Source organism: Lynx canadensis, chromosome A1 (assembly GCF_007474595.2).
Source record: "Lynx canadensis isolate LIC74 chromosome A1, mLynCan4.pri.v2, whole genome shotgun sequence".
Lineage (NCBI taxonomy): Eukaryota > Metazoa > Chordata > Mammalia > Carnivora > Felidae > Lynx > Lynx canadensis.
In genome coordinates this window covers 124,484,079-124,502,601 of record NC_044303.2, presented here as the reverse complement: position 1 = coordinate 124,502,601, position 18,523 = coordinate 124,484,079, and the positions used below count along the sequence as shown (strand labels likewise).

Genomic DNA, 18,523 nt, shown 5'->3' with positions numbered 1-18,523 from the left:
TCTTTTTTAATTGATCTGGGATTTGGCTAGGGCAGCAAAACTCCTCAGAGAATTCTTATGTGCAGCCAGCATTGAGAAACCCTGGTCTGGAAGAATATCCCCTACTTATCTGTATCATTTAGCACGGATTTGACTGATGGGTTGTACTTTATGCCCTATTTTTTTTTCAAGCTTTTAAGTTTTATAGAGTGGATGGCCAACTGTGCTTGTTTATGAAGTTATATTTAAACTGATTTATTCAAGAAATGATTTCTGACGTTCTTTTCTTTCATTTTTAAATTTTTTTAATGTTTTTATTTATTTTTGAGACAGAGAGAGACAGAGCATGAGTGGGGAAGGGGCAGAGAGAGAGGGAAACACAGAATCTGAAGCAGGCTCCAGGCTCTGAGCTGTCAGCACAGAGCCCGACGCAGGGCTCGAACTCACAGACTGTAAGATCGTGACCTGAGCTGAAGTCGGATGCTTGACCAACTGAGCCACCCAGGCGCCCCTCTTTTCTTTCATTTAACTAGTGATTGGCATATAATAAAAACCAGTAAGGTGTAGCTACTATTATTTTTGTTGTTATTAGCATCTGTTTTTTAATTTTTTAAAATGTTTATTTATTTTTGAGAGATAGACAAAGTGCAAGCAAGGGAGGGGCAGAGAGACAGGGCACAGAATCTGAAGCAGGTTCCAGGCTCTGAGCTGTCAGCGCAGAGCCCAATGTGGGGCTCGAACTCACGAACCTTGAGATCATGACCTGATCCGAAGTCAGACACTTAACCGACTAAGCTACCCAGGTGCCCCTGTTGTTATTAGTATCTTAAGTTTAGTGATCACTAACAATTTTATGATTATCTTATCCATTGGATTTTACAATTTGCACTTGGTTGCATCTCAAATTATTGATACAATTATGTTTGTCCCCAGGACAAAATTTTCAGCATCTGTCCCCAAACAGACCCCAAATCAGGGATCATCCTTTCACCCGGAACAACCTAGCTCCCTTACCAGACCAAAAATGTAAGTATTATGAATCTTCTTCAGCTACCTTTGCAAGTGTTAACATGTCTAAACACAAGTAACTTATTTCAGTTTACTTTCATTTTTCAAGGGAACATCAGGTGCCAAAACTTGTAAATTACAGGAAAATAGAATAGAGACAGTTCTTTAAAGCTTCATCCAACTTGGTAATGCTTATTTAAAAAAAAACAAAAAGAATACTTCCCTCCCTTGAGGAATTTTTATGTTTGGATTATAAAAACAACAACAGAAGTTTATTTTGCTATGTACTATTTAATGTGTTTAAGAAGGTGCTTTAAAAATTCTTAAGATTGGTCTCTTGACATTGGTTTCCCTATTACAATGAACAGATGGAAATATGTATCATCTTTGTACTCAGAGGCTACACATCCCTAAACAGAAAGGAATAATCAAGTAGATGTTGTTCACCTATATTACTCCTGACATTGTTGATCTATTTTATAATATTTTGTACAAAAATTTCTCACAATATAAAATACTAAAAATATTCTATTCAGCCAGTGATCTTCAAGTTTGAGTGTACTTAAGTATTACCTGGGGTACTTGTTATAGAGTAGATTTCTGATCCCCACACCCAGAAATTCTGAATTTGTATATTTTCATATCTATACTATGAGGCAGGTTCTATTATTATTCCCATTGTACAGATGAGAAAACTTGAGTTCAGAAAGGTTGCATGATTTTCCCAACATTATTTAGGTAGTAAGTAGCAGAGCCAGGAGCAAAACTATAGGACTATGAGTCAGCTGCCTCATGAAAACAAGCAATACTCACTGGATTCTAATTTCCTTCCTTCCTTTTCTTTCTATCCCAGCCCACTCATTTATAACATGTATGCAGACACGCAATGTATTATCTTCCCCATCCCTCGCCATAACCTCTTAATTGCAGAGGTTGAAAGATTTAGGAACTGCCCTGTTCAAACAAGTTTCTTAACCTTCAATTTCCTTCCTTGGCCTGTAAGAGTAGTGCCAGCCTGATAAGGTTGTTGGGAGGGTTACACAAGATAACATATGGAAAATACTGGCAACTATTTGAAAAATTAATATCCAATACGTCTTTTCCTGCCCCAGGCTGTAGTTTGGATGGTACCAAGCGAGAGCTCTAGGATTCCTTAGGTAAAATCAGTAATCCACGGGGTCTTAGTATTACCCTGTCTTTATGCAGATAAGGAAAGGGAGAGGTGGAGATACATGTCCAAATTCACACAGAGTTAGTAGCAGAAACCAAAATGCATTCCTCAGCTTTTTCTGATTTATGTAAAGTGAGAGTTTTGGATGGTGCGAATTCAATCACTGGATGAAATTCAAGCCTGACCTTGTCTTTAAACAGAAATGTACTCACAAAGACATCTAATTAAGTAGCCGGTCAGCCTCGAATCCTGGTGAGGCTTGGAGAAGCCAGAGAGGGGATTTTCTTTGGCAGAGCCCAGGAGCTTTGGTCTTCACAATTAAATTTAAGGAGGGAAGAGAAGATAAAGACTTTGATCAAGTTTAGCTCTGCGAAAAAGAAATGGAAAGCTACACAGTGCTTTTCCTAAAAGAAACCGAGAACCTTTTGAGGCTTGCATAGAAGTGCAGTACAAATGTCTTGGGGCTCATTTAGAGCATTGTGCTGACTTGGCCATCAACAGCTGCTCCACCCCAGGAAAAGATAGCTCTGCCAGGAACGTACAGCCCAATCATGTTTTGATCAAACTTGGCTCTGTCCTGTATTTGTACATATTTGACATCCCTGATGGCACGTGGTGAGCCTGAATAGATACAGATATACAGCTTTCTCCTGCAGCCAGGCTCTCACCAGACAAGCTTCTTAGAAATGCCTCCACTCCTTAAGACATAACATTGTTTCCCCCCACCATTTCTCCTGAGACTCTCACAGAAGTAAACCCTGAAAGTCTCTCCTTCTATTCTTTCTCCTCAGTTCTATCTGGAGAATCTCTGAGGACAAACCGAGTGCTACCTGCTATTCCAAGCCAACGGGGACACAGCACAGCAGGCAAAGAAAGTGAAAACTTTGTCAATCCCACCAATGATGAGAATTAGCTGTGGCTCACTGACTGTAAAAATAGGGATTATATATATTTTCAACTGTCAAGGGATGAGATTACTCTAGTTTGTGAGAACAAAGACTGATTCAGTAAATTGCATTCTAGAAGCCATTCACAGTTTTACAACTCCTTCCTAATGACATTTCCCAAACAAGCACTTGGAATCTTTGATTATATATATATTTTAAGTCTGTGAGTTGCTCTGACCTCTACATGCCAAAACTAAAAGTCAGAATATGTTATCAGCAGGGAAACAGCTATGTTTGGCTTGCACTGTGGTATCAGCAGAGATTTTTTTTTTTCCTGAACAATTTTATGTTCTAAAAATGTATGCTTTGCTGAATAAAAAAAAAAAAAAACAACAAAAAGCATATTCCATAGTTTTCTTCACATTCATTGTAATTCTACCCTTGGTTGATGAAACTTAATTAAAATTAAAGTAGCAAATTCCTTTAATCACAGTTTAGTCACAGTTTTTGGCTTTTAAATGTACAAGCTTCTGTAAAATATTTTCTAACATCTGATCCTGGTAACAGCCCAAATCATTTGCCAATGTTTATGTATCTTCTTTGTTATTTGATTATTTCCACCTATTGTCACTTTCAGATGTGATTAATAGTGAGAAGATCATGTGAGTTGGAAGGGTCTACATCCTGGCCTAACAGAATGAAATCGGCACTTCTCATACATTCCTCAAATACTCTATGTATTTAATCATTCTTTTTTATGTTTCAAAATAATGGTCTCTGCCCACTCAAAATGTTTCCAAAGTTATGACTTAGTAAAGTTTGAAAGGCTACTACTAACTGTAGATCTTACTTAAGATGTTTATGTGTTGTTGAGACTGATTTAAATGTCAAGGCCCAGCCATATAAGATTATAGTCATTCCATGTTATTTCTAAGCCCACATGTTATCTGTAAATATCTCAAGTACAATGCTTACCATTTGATATTAGCATTATTTGTTTAGAGAGGTCAGACTATGCCATTAACTAAATAGAAGCTCCTCTGAAGCCAAAACATAGTTCTTTGGCTTTGTGCTTATAGAAGTGTGTACAGTGCCTGGCACATAGTTGGCACTCAGTTTTGTTTTTTTTTTTTCCATAAAAGAAGGAAGGGAAGGAAGTCAGAATGTAGAGGGGGAGGTGGCAAGATCGAGAGATGTAGAAAGTGATAAAAAAGAGGTCATTATTTCCACAATCTTGTTTTGACAATGATAGTAGTCTGAATTAGGGATTATATAAGAAAAAGCCTGTGACCAATCACCCAAGCTAGACAGTAGTTGATAGGGAAGGCAAATCCTGGTACAAATGGAAGAGCTCCCAGGACATCGATACTGAAGGGTTTTCTATTCTGTTTTGTTTTGTTTGTGGGCTGCATCTTTGAAGAATCATTCTTTGTTAAGTATCAGTTAGGTAGTTCTATTGTGTCACCTGGTTACTTCAGAATCTGTGTTCATCCACAGTAGACATAGTAGACACCTGGCCCTGTCCTGCTTAGCTTAGTCAGCATAGGCTCACCTCTTCTTCAATAATAACACCAAAATCTCATTGGCTGACAATTTTGTTTTCTCATTCACAACACATGCTCCATACCAGCTGGCAGAGTTTGCTCACGTAGATTCCACTTCAACATGCACCTCCTTGGTGACAAAAACAGCAGAAATGCGATGTGAGTCTTATCACCACCTATCCTATTTCATTTACCAGATCAAGCATATGGACATGTCTAACTCCAAATGGGGTAAGGAAATAAAGTCCTCCCATGGGTCAGAAAAGGGGAGAATTGGAATATTTATGAACTATCCAAAAGATTACCACACTAACCAAAGCTCAGTCCCTAAGTGATCATTTAAGTTCTCTTTACCACATGGATAGCTAAGAGGCCAAAACAATTTAAAAAACAAAAACAAAAACAAAACAATACCTGTGTACAGCTATGGAATAAGCCACCACCTCCCAACACATATATACACACATAGCATTCTCTAATGCTAGGCCTTTTTATCGAAGTTGATTTAAGGATCTTTTGCTAGCTATGAAGAAGTAATATGCTTCCCAATACCACCTTTTTAAATAGAGCAGATATCCTTGGGGTTCCTGGGTGTTTCAGTCAGTTAAGCATTGGACTTAGGCTCAGGTCATGATCTTGCAGATCATGAATTAGAGGTCCACATCAGGCTTTCTGCTGTCAGCGCAGAACCTGCTTCAGATTCTCTCTCTCTCTCTCTCTCTCTCTCTCAAAAATAAATAAAAAATATAAATAAATCAGTAGAGGAGCTATCGTTTTGCCACCAAGTAAAGTTGCTTGTTTGAGGTAGATTTATCCTCAGCCAATATTTTACTGACCAAATCAGATATTAGGTAGGTATTCACCAACTTGTGCCCAACTTTAAAAATGTCCAGAAAATTTTTTTTCTAAAATGACTATTTTCTTGTTTTGCCACTTATATTTCCCTTCATTGCTAAGGACTCATTTATTTACACACATAAACATCATAACTTTGCATACATTATTTCATTGGAATCATTATATCAAATCAACCTATATTGTCCAAGTACAGACAAGGAATCCAAGGCAAAGAAAGAACTAATTTTCCCAAAGTCACACAACTAATGGCAGAACAGGCCTTAGCAGTGAAGTCTTTCTAGTCCCATAGTCCACATACATAATTCCCAAATCATCATTTTCCTGTTCCAGAAATTTCATTGGTGTGATACATCTTTGGCAAAGCTTCCCTTTCTGAATTTACTTATTTAGCTTATACGCTGTACAGGCATAGTGTAGCTAAGGTTAATATTTGTGGAAAGAGCAGACCAATTCAGTAATTTGTGCTAACCAATTACAGTTGTTGGAAGCCAGGGTTTCCCCCAATTTTTCCTTTTCTCCTTCAGTAATCACTTGGTTTAACACAGGTGTCCTTTCTCCCAGTAAACACTAAATTCTAATGCTCTTATCTTCATAGAATTCTGCCAATATAAATAGCTTTCTGTGACTCCAGATTATTATCCTTTCTAAGTCTGTTAAATCACAGCTTGATACACAATTTTAGAAAATCTCACTAAGTGACTGATTAGAAATATTGTGCCTCCTTCCCACAAAGGCAAACATAACCATTGATTTTGCTTTGGCCCTTACTCTTTGAAATTTTCCAATGCATGTCTCTAAGCATCCTGGCATTTTAAAAGTGGTTTTTGAAAAGAACCATTTGGAATCCACCCTAGGGATTAAATGGGGTAATTAGGAAGGAGCATATTTGACCTTAGCATGATATATAACACTCAAGTTAAAAACTAAATAAGGGGTGCCTGGGTGGTTCAGTCTGTTGAGCGTTTGACTTTAGCTCAGGTCATGATCTCACAGTTTGTGAGTCCAAGCCCCACATCAGGCTCGCTGCTGTCAGCACAGAGCCCACCTTGGATCCTCTGTCCCCAACCTCTCTCTGTCCCTCCCCTGCTCATGCTCTGTCTCTCAAACACACACACAAAATAACAAAACAAACAAAAAACCAAATTAATTAATTAAAAAAAAAAACATGGTAGCAGCTCTCACATGTAGTAGCTAGCCTTTCTTATTGCCTTCAGGGAAAATGATGTATTTTTTAAAATGCTTACTATTTGAAAATGATCTTTGAAATCAGGAAATTCCATCAGATTCAATTCCCTAGACATTGGCATAGAAACATTAATACTGGTAGATGAAGACTATCAATAAATGGTATGTTTCTATCAAACTATTATGTTTTCAAAGAAAATGCCTTCTGATTCTGACCTCTATTTTGTCCAATCTTGGTCTTTTAAGCAGATAAGTTCCAAGAAATCCCCAAAGGCCAAATATGAAAAGTCAATGAACGAATTGTATCAAAATCTCAATAGGCATCTGGTGGCTCGGTTGGCTAAGCATCTGACTCTTGATTTCAGCTCAGGTCATGATCTCACAGTGTGTGAGTTTGAGCCCCATATTGGGCTCTGTTATGACAGTGTGGAGCTTGCTTGGGATTCTCTCTCTCCCTCTCTCTCTCAAAGTAAATAAATAAACTTAAAAAAAAAGCTCAAAAGTTTTCAGTCAGCATGCACAACTGTCATCAGAAGGACAAAGGTAGTTTTCACACTAATGTGTGAAAAATAGGAAATAGCTTGTTAATTATTAAGTCCCTAGTAAAAATTTTATTTACATTGAATGTAAATTACCTTGCAATTGCTAGTGGTCCACAACTAGGAAAAAGGAGAGCAAAAGAAAGACTGCCAGTTCCCTTAGGGGGACAAGGTAGAATCTAACATGTTGACTTCAATGATGGGAAGCTGGAGTTTGGAGATGTGGAGATGTGGGGCCAGCTATAAGGTGAGAAGGTGGAGTGGATGGTATAGGAGACTGTAGTTGGCTGTGCATTGGCAATGAAAGCAAGTGCTGAGCCCAGATACAGATGAGCATGAACAATATCTTTGGTGCACTGAAAGCAAATAACAGTGAGTGACATAAAGGAATGAAGGAAGGAAATTATCTCCATCATTTCCATTAATGTGATATATAAAAGTACTCCAAGAAAGCTTTTAAAAAGAAACCAATTATATTCACTATTACTGATAATAAAAAGACAGTTTATGAGGAAGCAAAGCCACATCTTAGAGCCCAAAGAATTGTTCCCTGCAATAGACAAATCAAGGACTGGTCTCACTCTCAGAAGATGACACCCACTTGCCTTACTAACACTTAAGACATTGTTCCATGATGTCCCAGGACATAATGGTATCTCCTCTACTTCATCAGGGCTCAAACACTAGAATTGATTGAATCATACCTATCTATGAGATACAGAGCTACAAGCATTATGCTCCAACAGGCTAAAAAGGAAGCTTAAGGGCCTAAAAAAGGACTTCAGGGAGATCACCACTGAGCCAAACACTAACCATATTTGAAAGTATAAGCTATTCATTCAAGCTGCAGAGTTAGATGAGAAGTTTCTGGAAGTATGTTAGAGAATAACAATAAACAGAAGGCTAGGCCAGTCAGCATCGTGGTTTACAGGTAGGAGGAGGCTATCAGACTTTTCTCAAATCTCTATGACAAAGCCAAGAAAGCCTTTGAATTCAAGAAAAGGTAAAAACCAAGGCAATGTTCAGGCACCTGGGTGTCTCAGTCAGTTAAGCATCTGACTTCGGCTCAGGTCATGGTCTCACAGTTTCTGAGTTCGAGGCCCGTGTCAGCCTCTGTGCTGACAGCCTGGAGCCTACTTTGGATTCTGTGTGTGTGCGTCTGTCTCTCAAAATAAACATTAAAAAAAATTAAAAAATTTAAAAAGCACAAGGCAATGTTCTCATGTGTCAACGTAGCTCACTCTAAGATATCTACCCCAGTGGTCTCTGAACAAGTGACTTTGGGGAAGGAAAAAATATAAATGCAAATAAAAAAAAGGAAAAGATTTAAAGAATTTCCCCTCCTTTGACTCTCTAGTTCCTGAGAGCTAGCCCATTCAGTTTCCATAGCAGTGAGATTGGGGAGCATCACCTCCCCGTTGCCACATTCTACCCGGGCAGGATGAAGAGTCAAAGTTCCATAAAGCCTTTTGTACTATTCTAACAAAGGCTTATACAGTGAGTAAGATTTTGCTTCCTTGGATGTGCTAGAGCCAGTTCTTGTCAGCCACCATTGGTGGCTTGAAATTGGCCCTGGTGGAAACATTTACACCATGGAAACTGGAAAACACTACAAATCAGGGTTTTCTTTTATTTGAGATCTGGTTTACCACCATACCACTGGGTATAACATTTGGGGAGGGGGGGTAATCTTTCAGATTTAAGAGCTCTTTGAATTAATTTTATCTGCTGCAAAAGCTTTATTGTTTCCATTTGGTCTATGGCTTGGGAGAGGGCTCCAGGGTGGTTGAAGGGCTGCCTGGTGGCCTCAGGAAGAGAGAGGCTCAGGCAGAAGCTCTGACACCAGGGAAGAGCCAGGGGGCCCCTCGGAGAATGGCGGTGCCTGAGGGGGGAGTCAGGTGAGGAGGTGCCCCCTGCCCCGCCGGCGGGCCGGCCCACGGGGTCAGGCAGGTGGTGTCCATCTTCGCGATGGGCGGCACCTGCGCAGCTGGCCGAGGTCCCGCAGGTGGCCCGCAGACGCGGGTGGGTGGGTGCGGGCAGAGGCCACGTCCGCGGACGCACAGGACGGGATTCGGGATCCTCCCGGCCGGGGCCGCTGCCTTGGCGTCCCGAGGTCGATCCCGCTCACGTGCGTGGCTCCTGCACGTCCTGGAAGGAGCGCTGCGGCCCCGCCTGGCTGGCCTGTTCCAGCGACGCGGGGACCCTGGAGCTTCTCAGCTCGCAACGTGGCCTGCGTCCACAGAGCCACGTCCTCCCCGTGGAAACAGCGGCCCAGACAGAGGTGAGTGCGGGAGACGCGCAGAGGCAGGTGGGCCAGGCGGTGGACGCGGCTGCCACCCGGGTGGCATAATTCTGACGCATGTGGGAGCTCGTGCTGGTGCGCAGGAAAGGGGCCAAGTGCGGAAATCGGTGTTGGCTCTTCGGGGAGGCACAGGATGGCTGAGAAGGTGGTTCCGAAGGTTGCGACTGCAAAAGAGGTTGCGGGGTGGTGGGAGACTGGAGGAAGCGGCCTCCTGGGGTCTGTCTGTTCCTTCCAAGCAGGGTAGAAGCAAGAGACAGATACCCGAAACTGTGCAGCAGATTGCAATATTGTTAAGACATATCCTTTTGCAAGCACTGATGCTGGGGCACAGGAATCATGCCTAGGTTTTACTGTATTAAATTGTGATGTTTCATGGGATAGAATATAATCCAAGGGTTAAGGAAACCCATATAATACGTGTATGCATGACTCAGCACTGTACTCAGAATGGGATTTCCCCTTAGAGCACATCATGAGCCACATCACACCTTAATGAGTATTCATGGATGAACACTGTTTCTTCGTGTTACCTTGTGAGCCTATTAACAGCTCACAGCTCAGTTTAATCAGTTTTTCTGTTCAAGGTAGGTATCCTGGTGGTAATGTAGGCAGTACACTCTAATTTCACGCCTGATCTTGCAGTTACCCCAACATCCTCTCATACTCAAGAAATGTATGTTTTCCCCCTTAACTGCCCTCCTAGTCAAAAGATAAATACTAATCATGGTAGGTAGGAAATGGATGTAACAGTGCCTTTCCTTAGGTCAACTCTCCTGGAATCAAGGAGGTATTCTCCTTATATTTATAAGCCAGGCAAATCATACATCTTTTGTACAGAAATGGATGTGTATGGGTCTGAATTCCTTGGCTGGTTATATAACCAATCACTGTTTGTTGGTAAAGAAAAAGGTTAGTTTAAATCATGTGACCCAAGAGCTCTGACATCACTCGGGCAGGAAGACTTCTTAAGTATTCTAATGTCCAGATCTGGAAATTATTTCCATTTCTAGCACCTATTCTCTGTTCTTAGTGCATTCTGGCTCTGAAGCATTTGATTGTAATGCTTTCATGCTGTCGTTCATTGTGTCAGCAAACATGTTTTAACTGCCCTGTGGTAGATGCTGTAGGAAAAATAATGTTTAAAATATTAAGGGTACAACAAATTTATATGAGGTTAAGTTGTGAGGATTTTCCTGTATTTATTAGAAGAAAAAAAGTCATTTAAACTGTATGCTCTCTGTTTTGGTCATTTGAAACCAATAGATTATCCCTTAATATGTGAAACTTAAAAATAAACTAGCCAGTTAACCAGCAAAAGGAGTTTATTTGGGGAATAGAAGAATTGCAATTCCTGACATGCAAACCACAGCAACCATAGGCAAGTCCAGAGAACTAAGGAGAGGAGTGGCCTTTTGTAGGGGAAAGAAAGGTGTTGGCAAGGGCTGCTGGGAACTGAAGTCTTTTGGAAGAAAACAAGAGTTTGGGGTTGTGACAACTTCTCATTGGCTGAGTTGCTGCAGTTGTCATTGGCTGGATTGTTCCTGGGCAAGGAGAAAACTTGCTACCCGCTGCGGGTAGTAAAGTAAACCTCTTCCTCCTGGGACATTTGAGCTGTGCTTCTTCTTGGTGGGCTCTGCAAACAAGGGCAAGTGGTAGAGTATGACAGCTCCCCCTTCAGGGTTTCCTGACTACACTTGAAATCAGGTTTCCTTTAAGGATTTTCACAAGTAAAACCAAATGTTAACTCTTAAATTATTTCTCTACTTTTATTCTTTTTTATTGTATAGTATTTTATTGTTTTAAAAAACTTGATTTTCATAAACTATGTTTTCACACTAGAGATTCCCACAGTGGGAAAAATAATGCTTTATTACTTACAGTGTTATATTTGTGGACAGAGATTTTAGGACAGGTAAAATAAATACATAAGGATACATTTAGGGTAAGTACAATAAATATATTAGGAGCATTAAGTCCCCAGTAGAATCTGTAATTTTTTTGAGACATCTCTAAGGGGGCCTCTTCCCTACACGGGATTTCTCTACACTTCAGAAGCTCTTCAGGCTCTTCTTCCCAGGAGTTAGAAATGAGTAATGTGTGGGCCCCCGGGTGGCTCAGTCAGTTAAGCATCTGACTTCAGCTCAGGTAATGATCTCACAGTTCATGAGTTTGAGTACCATATTGGGTGAACATGAGCCCCACCTCAGGTGAGTCCCCTTTCTCTCCTTGTCTCTCCCTCCCACTCTCTCTCTCTTTGCCTTTCCTCACTTGTACCCTCTGCCTCTCAAAAATAAAAAAAGAAAGAAATTAGTAATGTGAAATAACAGTATGTCCTATTTTTTAATTTTTATTTAAAGAAATTTTTTTAGGTTTCTTTATTTTTCAGAAACAGAGACAGAGCTCGAGCAAGGAGAGGGAAGGTCAGAGAGAGGGAGACACAGAATCTGAAGCAGGCTCCAGGCTCTGAGCTGTTATCACAGAACCCAATGTGGGGCTGGAACCCAGGAATTGTGAGAAAGTGACCTGAGCCTAAGTCAGATGCTTAACTGACTGAGCCACCCAGGTGCCCCAGTATATCCTGATTTTTTAAAGTTTCCATAGAACATGTAACCATCAGTTACTGGTATTGAATGAACAGAGAGGCAAGTTTTCAAAAATTGAACACTGACTAATTTTGGGGAAGTCTTTACTTAAGAAGTAACAGTCTTTGGGGTGCCTGGGTGGCTCAGTTGGTAAACATCTGACTCTTGATTTTGGTTCAGGTCATGATCTCACGGTTTGTGAGATCAGGCCCTGCATTGGGCTCTGCAATGACAGCATGGAGCCTGCTTAGGATTGTCTCTCTCCTCCCTGTCCCTCCCAACCCCTCAAAATAAATAAAAAAAACATTTAAAGAAAGTAACAATCTTTCCCTTTCTCCATCATTCCCAGGACAAATACAGAAGTTCGATCAGGTATTGATAGAACAAAGCGGAATTCCCTTTAGGATAAACTGAAAGGGAAAAGCTCATATATAATGCTTAGTTATACAATGGAACTCAGTCTCCAGATTTCTTGGATACAATTCCTCTCACACTTTTTCCTCGAAGACTAAATTCTAAAAATAACCAGGTGTTGAGAAGAGATTTGTCTCACCAGTGGGCTTAACTGTTATTTCCTCCTTATTGTGAGTTAAATGGCTTAACAGAGCAGAGTAAAAGAGGTGTACAGTCCATTCTCAAGGTAGTAGGTCAAAGAGGTCAGAGCTTCCACATCATGGCAACAGATTTGCAGATGCCCATAGGATAAAAGCTGAAATAACAAAGCCCAGCAAAGGTTAAAGCCAAGAATGCCAAAACACCTGCCTTGGCAGCCTCCTGCCAAGCATCCCCTCGAACGTAGTCAGCAACCACTTGTCCAAGGCCCCAGTGACTATGAAAAGTGAGGGCTGCAGCCAGGGAGTAGTCCGTCACAGAGCCATGGTCCAAATCAGCAGCTGGAACTAAGCCCAGGAGCAAAACACTGCCAACCCTCTCAACAGTCAAGCTGAGAGATGAAGCCTAGGAACCACAATGGTGGTTGGGTGACAGGTGAATGTGCTGTGTTTTCCACCATCCTGAGGCAGCTCGGACCTGGAGAAATGCTAACACGTGAGCACGAGCACGTCTGACCACTGGCATCTGTAGAAACAGAGCTCTGCCTCTTTGGACACTACACAAGACAGCCTCTGGAGACTCGTCCCTCTCTCTACTGAAGCTACTTTTATTCTTCCATGCTAAATTACAGAGTCCCCAGAGTCACAGTCTCAGAACTTAAAAAAAATCAAAAACAAAACTCTAGACATGAACAAACTTGAATTCAAATTGAAATGATAATCCAGAGTGTTGACATTGGACCTCTTAAAGATCCTGAAGATGAAAGCCAGGGTCTTTTTGTAGCTGGTACAGGGTCAGAGTATGAGGAAATCTGGATTAGTTCTTATAAAGTGGTAACCTCACTGGTTCAGCAGAAGAAAAAAACCAATTTACGTATTTGACAAAGTTGCCCCATTCTCAAAAGCGTTGGTATTGCTGAGTATTTCTTTCTCAAAATGATACTTCTTGCTAATTTGACCGTATTTCCTTATCAGTAGATCTATTCAGGAAAAGAGAGCCAACTTCTGTGACTCTGTAGGAAGTGTGAAGATGATGGGGTGTGTGTGTGGGGGGGGGGGGACACTGAAACTAATGCTTTCACCAGTCCCAGCCCCTGCCATTCTCAGCCCAACCCAGGGGCCAAGATGAGAGTTTCTCAGGGTGGAGGGACAGGAGGATCAGAGGTACTTAATGCAGCAAAAAGTAGAGAGGTGTTTCTGGTATTCCTGAGGCACAGCTCTTTTAATGGATTATCCATTACCTCCTCTCTCTTCACACAAACCTTTTCAACACAGCTGCACAGAAGAAGCAAAACAAACCGATTTCCCTGATTCCATTTTTCTTAACCTCTTAGCCCATCTGTGGGTATGCTTATGAACTCTGGAAGAGTGAGAAGGAGGGAAAGAGGCCTGCAGGATCTGTCAACTTTCAAAGCAGTCCCCTGATGATAGAGAATTGGCTTTGAGTAGCATAGACCTAAATATGTGCACGTGCAGACATTAAAGCATAAAGTTAAAAATCATCTGTCTCTTCTGTGTTTTCAATGTAATACTGGTTCTTACGAGAAAAGAAGCTTAGAACAAAATGTCAGGAAGCTTCTATGTGTGTTTTATCTTCAACAATTGAAAGGTATCTGTGCAAACCATTTTAAAATAAGGCTTAACAGGACATAATGCTTTGCTCTGAGTTTTTTAATTACCTTAAAATTTCACTGTCAAGAACATAGGGGTAAATGCCTTCTTTCACTTAAACTGAATCTGGAAAGGGTGTCTTATTAACAGTTTTTTAAAAAAATTTTTTTATTGTTTATTTATTTTTGAGAGAGAGAGAGAGGGAGAGAGAGAATCTGAAGCAGGCTCCAAGCTATCAGCACAGAGCCCCACTGCGGGGCTAAAACTCATGAACAGTAAGATCAGACCTGAGCCGAAGTCAGACGCTTAATGGACTGAGCCACCCAGGGGCTCCATCTTATTAACAGTTTCTAAGAGAAAATAATGTGATGAAGAATGGCCACTTAGATCCTAAGATCAACATTTTTATGAAATGTGCTAGCCCTTCTAACACTGTAAATATACTTTTTGATTCTAAGAAGAATACTTCTTCATAATGACTTTAATCTTATAATTAAAAATTCCTTAAAAAGTTGTGGTAGAGAATATCAGAAGAAACTAAGTAGTTTTTAATAAATATTACCTTGTTTTCATGTACCACTTTCTGCTGTTAACTCTCCCTTCTCCAATTGAAGATTATTTAGCAAAAAAGTTGTGAATACCCATTATGTACATTGTTCGAGGGTGAGGAAGCTACAATTGGAATAAAACAAAACGCCTCCTTTTGTAAAGCTCATTGTCGATGAGGATGCCAACCAAAATTCTCCAGGTTGGATTACATGGGTAAAGCAGTGACATAGATGGGTTCTATTTTCTGACTTTGTTCCATCAGTATCCAAGAAACTCCATAAAATCTGATTGCCAATTACTGGTATTGCTGCTGCTAATAGCTCTGTTTCTCCTGGGTTTTATTTCCTGTGAGAATTGATAAAATATACAGGGAGAAAAGTAGAAAACCAGAAGGGAGCACTCCACTTAATTTAGAAACAATCTTTAAATGGGCAATAAAGAGAAGGTTTCATTAAGAGGAAGTTTTCAGGAGGTATTCGATGGTGGGGAAGGAACTGGAGGCCACAGGACAGAGCATAAGCAAAGGAGACGTTTACAGCCAAAGGGTGCGTGATGGAGGAAATAAAAATCTGGAACGGAAACAGCCATCCAAAGCTGCAGCAAAGAAGAAAGCTGGAAAGAAAAGGAGAAGCAGGTGGAAGGCATTGAAGGACCTCAAACATTAGAAATAACATTTTAGTTGAAGCCATAAATAAGAAAAAGGAGAAACAATAGCCTCTAATGTTCTTTTGTCAGACCTGATGAGGTGCTTTCCATTCAAAAATAGCTATTATTCCTCAGTTGTTTACTAAGAGCAGCCATTGTTCTAAATTTAGAACTCTGAAGAGTCCTCTTGTGTAACCTCACAACAGTCCTACGAAATAAGTACCATCACTGTGCCTTACAGCTCCATGTGGCAGGGCCAGGCTCCTTGCCTAGTCATTTGGGGTATAGTCCCTGCACACACTGATCCCCCACAGAGATATCAGGCACAGAGATAACAGGCTGCTGCTGAGACCACTGATGGCCACCAACACCATCATGTCCTTTTTTCCTGGGCACATGTCAAAACTACATTTCCCAGGCTCTTGCAGCAGGTGAGGCATGGGCTGATTCTGAATGTGAGTGGCTGTGATGTGTCTGACTTCCCTAACAGGTCTAGAGCCATTCATGCTCTCTCTGTTCCTTCACCACGAATAAGATGCAGAGACCCCAATGGAGAACTCTGAGGTCCTAGAAGATGGCGGGACCACTCCCTGGAGGTTCACATGGTAGGCTCATGAGTGGTACAAGAACTTAGAAGGAATGAGATTAATGGACTGTGATCATTGCCTACTCTTCTGTTTTCCTGCCTGAAAATCTTTGAAACTTCCTTCTACCTTTGCCTCTGCCATCGGGGTAGGGGGAAAGCTCAGGGGCGCAGAACCAAGGTTTTTTGGAAAGACTGACATCTTGTAAGCCTATATGCATAAATCTCTGGACAGGTAGGACTGAAAGGTTCTCTGAAGGTGAATAGAAATGATTTCATCTAAAACAAGGGCAAATTTGGACTCTGTTTTTGGACTTGGAGGCTTGGCTCTTAGTCAAATATTGCAGTTATTTAGGTTGACAGATCCCCCATCTATTAAAAAAAAAAAGGCAAGCTTCCTGCAGAAGCAATGAACCAACTGGTATTCAGAGTGCCTTTCTGACATCACAGGTTACTTGGCTCTGTTTTAAAAGTCGAGTGCAGGGGCGCCTGGGTGGCTCAGTAGGTTGGACGTCCGACTTCGGCTCAGGTCATGATCTCGCGGTCTGTGAGTTCGAGCCCCGCGTCGGGCTCTGTGCTGACAGCTCAGAGCCTGGAGCCTGTTTCGGATTCTGTGTCTACCTCTGTCTCTGACCTTCCCCCGTTCATGCTCTGTCTCTCTCTGTCTCAAAAATGAATAAATGTTAAAAAAAAATTTTTTTAAAAAAAAGTCGAGTGCATATCTGTTAGAGAAAAGTGTGGTTTATTTCAATATCTTCTATGAGCAGCTGTCAATATTGCAAAATCACAGAACTTTGGGACTGAAAGAGATTTTAAAGAAACTGAATTTTCCTCATTTGTGAAATGAGCATGTTGGACTAGAACATCTTTAAGTATCCTTCCAACTGTAAAAGTCCATGATTCTGTATATATGTTATATGTGTATGTACATACCCATATACACAAAAAAGAAGTCAGGACGCTTGGGTGGCTCAGTTGGTTGAGCGTCTGACTTTGGCTCAGGTCATGATCTCACCGTTTGTGAGTTCAGACCCCACATAGGGTTCTGTGCTGACAGCTTGGAGCCTGGAGCCTGCTTCGGATTATGTTTCCCTCTCTCTCTGCACCTCCCTGCTCACGCTCTCTATCTCTTGAAAATAAATAAACTTAAAAAATTTTTTTAAAAATTAAAAAAAAAAGAAGCCATAGTATTTTTTTAGCAAACATTCCAAAATGTATATGTGACTCATTTCTTTTCAGAAGTCAGTCTCAATAAACTGTGCACATGAAAGCAGTTTTAGTGTTGCCCACCACTCCGTAGTAAGCAGAGACCATTTTTCCAGGTCCTAGATAAAATCTCAGGCAGGTCCCATAGAACCTGGGGCCTTTTCAGGCCCAAGAACAGTCTTTCATTTTAAAAGTGCAGAACAGTTTAACATCTCAACTCCAATCTAATTCTCCTCTAAACTTGTAGCTTACATTGGCTTCAGGCTTGGAGCCTGCCATGATGTGTTGTTAGCTTCCTCTTTCCTTCTTTATCTACCTCTTCTCCAATTTCCTGGCACATGTGTTAGACCCCTCAGGGCCACCCTGTGGAGAGAGGGGATGAGGGAGCAAAGATGCATCCTCAAGGCTGTGCTCTGGCCTCTGCCCCCCTCCTCCCTCCCTGGGGTGCTAGCTGTGACATAGCTGCCTCTCTCCAGTGGGACTGCTTCTAGCTTATCTAACTTGGTCTCTCTTGGTGAGAACAGCTCTCCTCTGGCCAGCAGCTTATGTCTTCCTACCAGCCCCATGATACTAAACTGCCCACCATTCTTTTGGGGTCCCCTCTCTAGGAAGTTCTTTTGGGCAAGATCCATTTGTCTTAGTCTATTCAGACTGAGAAAGTGTAAGAAATAGAAGCCATCCAGTCTATGATACTTGGTATAGCAGCCCAAGTGGACTAAGACAGCACCTTTCCTGCCCAGTCACATGAAAATGCTACAGTTTCTTCTCTGTGAAGATGAAATGGAATAATTTAATCCAGGAATGTCTGGCTCTTCCTGTTAGGTCTTTGCAAACTGATAACAAATGTGGGCAGAGTCTCTGGAGATGGCAATGCCAAATGTCAGATACATAAGTTGCAATATTATTTATAGCCTCTGCCAGATATGCTCAAAATGTCAGACATATAAACATTTGTTTGCTCTAGGAAATCATCAAAAATTCCACTAACTCAGAAATAGTGACTTTGTTGTGTCCTGCAGTGACCTCCTTTTCCTCATATTAGCAATTAATTGCTAATATTAGCCATTAATACCAACATATATTAACAATTGCATTTCTATAAGCAAACCAAAAGATGGCTTTAGTTTGTCAATTATTTAATTATGGGAATTAATTAAAGATGATAAACATGTGGTCCAGTTCAACCAGTTGGAAAACAATCCCTGAACAAGTAAGTATGTTTTTAAGTGGTGATGATTTGACCTTAAACATTTTTAGGCTTCTAATGAATGGTTAGATGCATATGGTCAAAATATATCATGGATAACTAAGAAATCTACCCCC

The 18,523-nt window shown here is 41.0% G+C and overlaps 1 protein-coding gene and 1 pseudogene across 2 annotated transcripts in view; one reads left to right on the top strand and one right to left on the bottom strand.

Moving 5' to 3' along the window:
- The window catches only part of ANKRD55 (ankyrin repeat domain 55), a 95,956-nt gene extending 91,979 nt beyond the window's left edge, over window positions 1–3,977 (top strand). For both annotated transcript variants that reach the window (XM_032593157.1, XM_032593156.1), the window contains 2 exons: window positions 913–1,005; window positions 2,950–3,977. In XM_032593157.1, coding sequence (XP_032449048.1) covers window positions 913–1,005; window positions 2,950–3,071 — 215 coding nt within the window. In that variant the 3' untranslated portion in view covers window positions 3,072–3,977. The remainder of the gene's footprint in view (window positions 1–912; window positions 1,006–2,949) is intronic.
- Window positions 3,978–12,712: 8,735 nt separating this feature from the next.
- On the bottom strand, window positions 12,713–16,139 carry LOC115518066 (annotated as a pseudogene).
- Window positions 16,140–18,523: the final 2,384 nt, after the last annotated feature.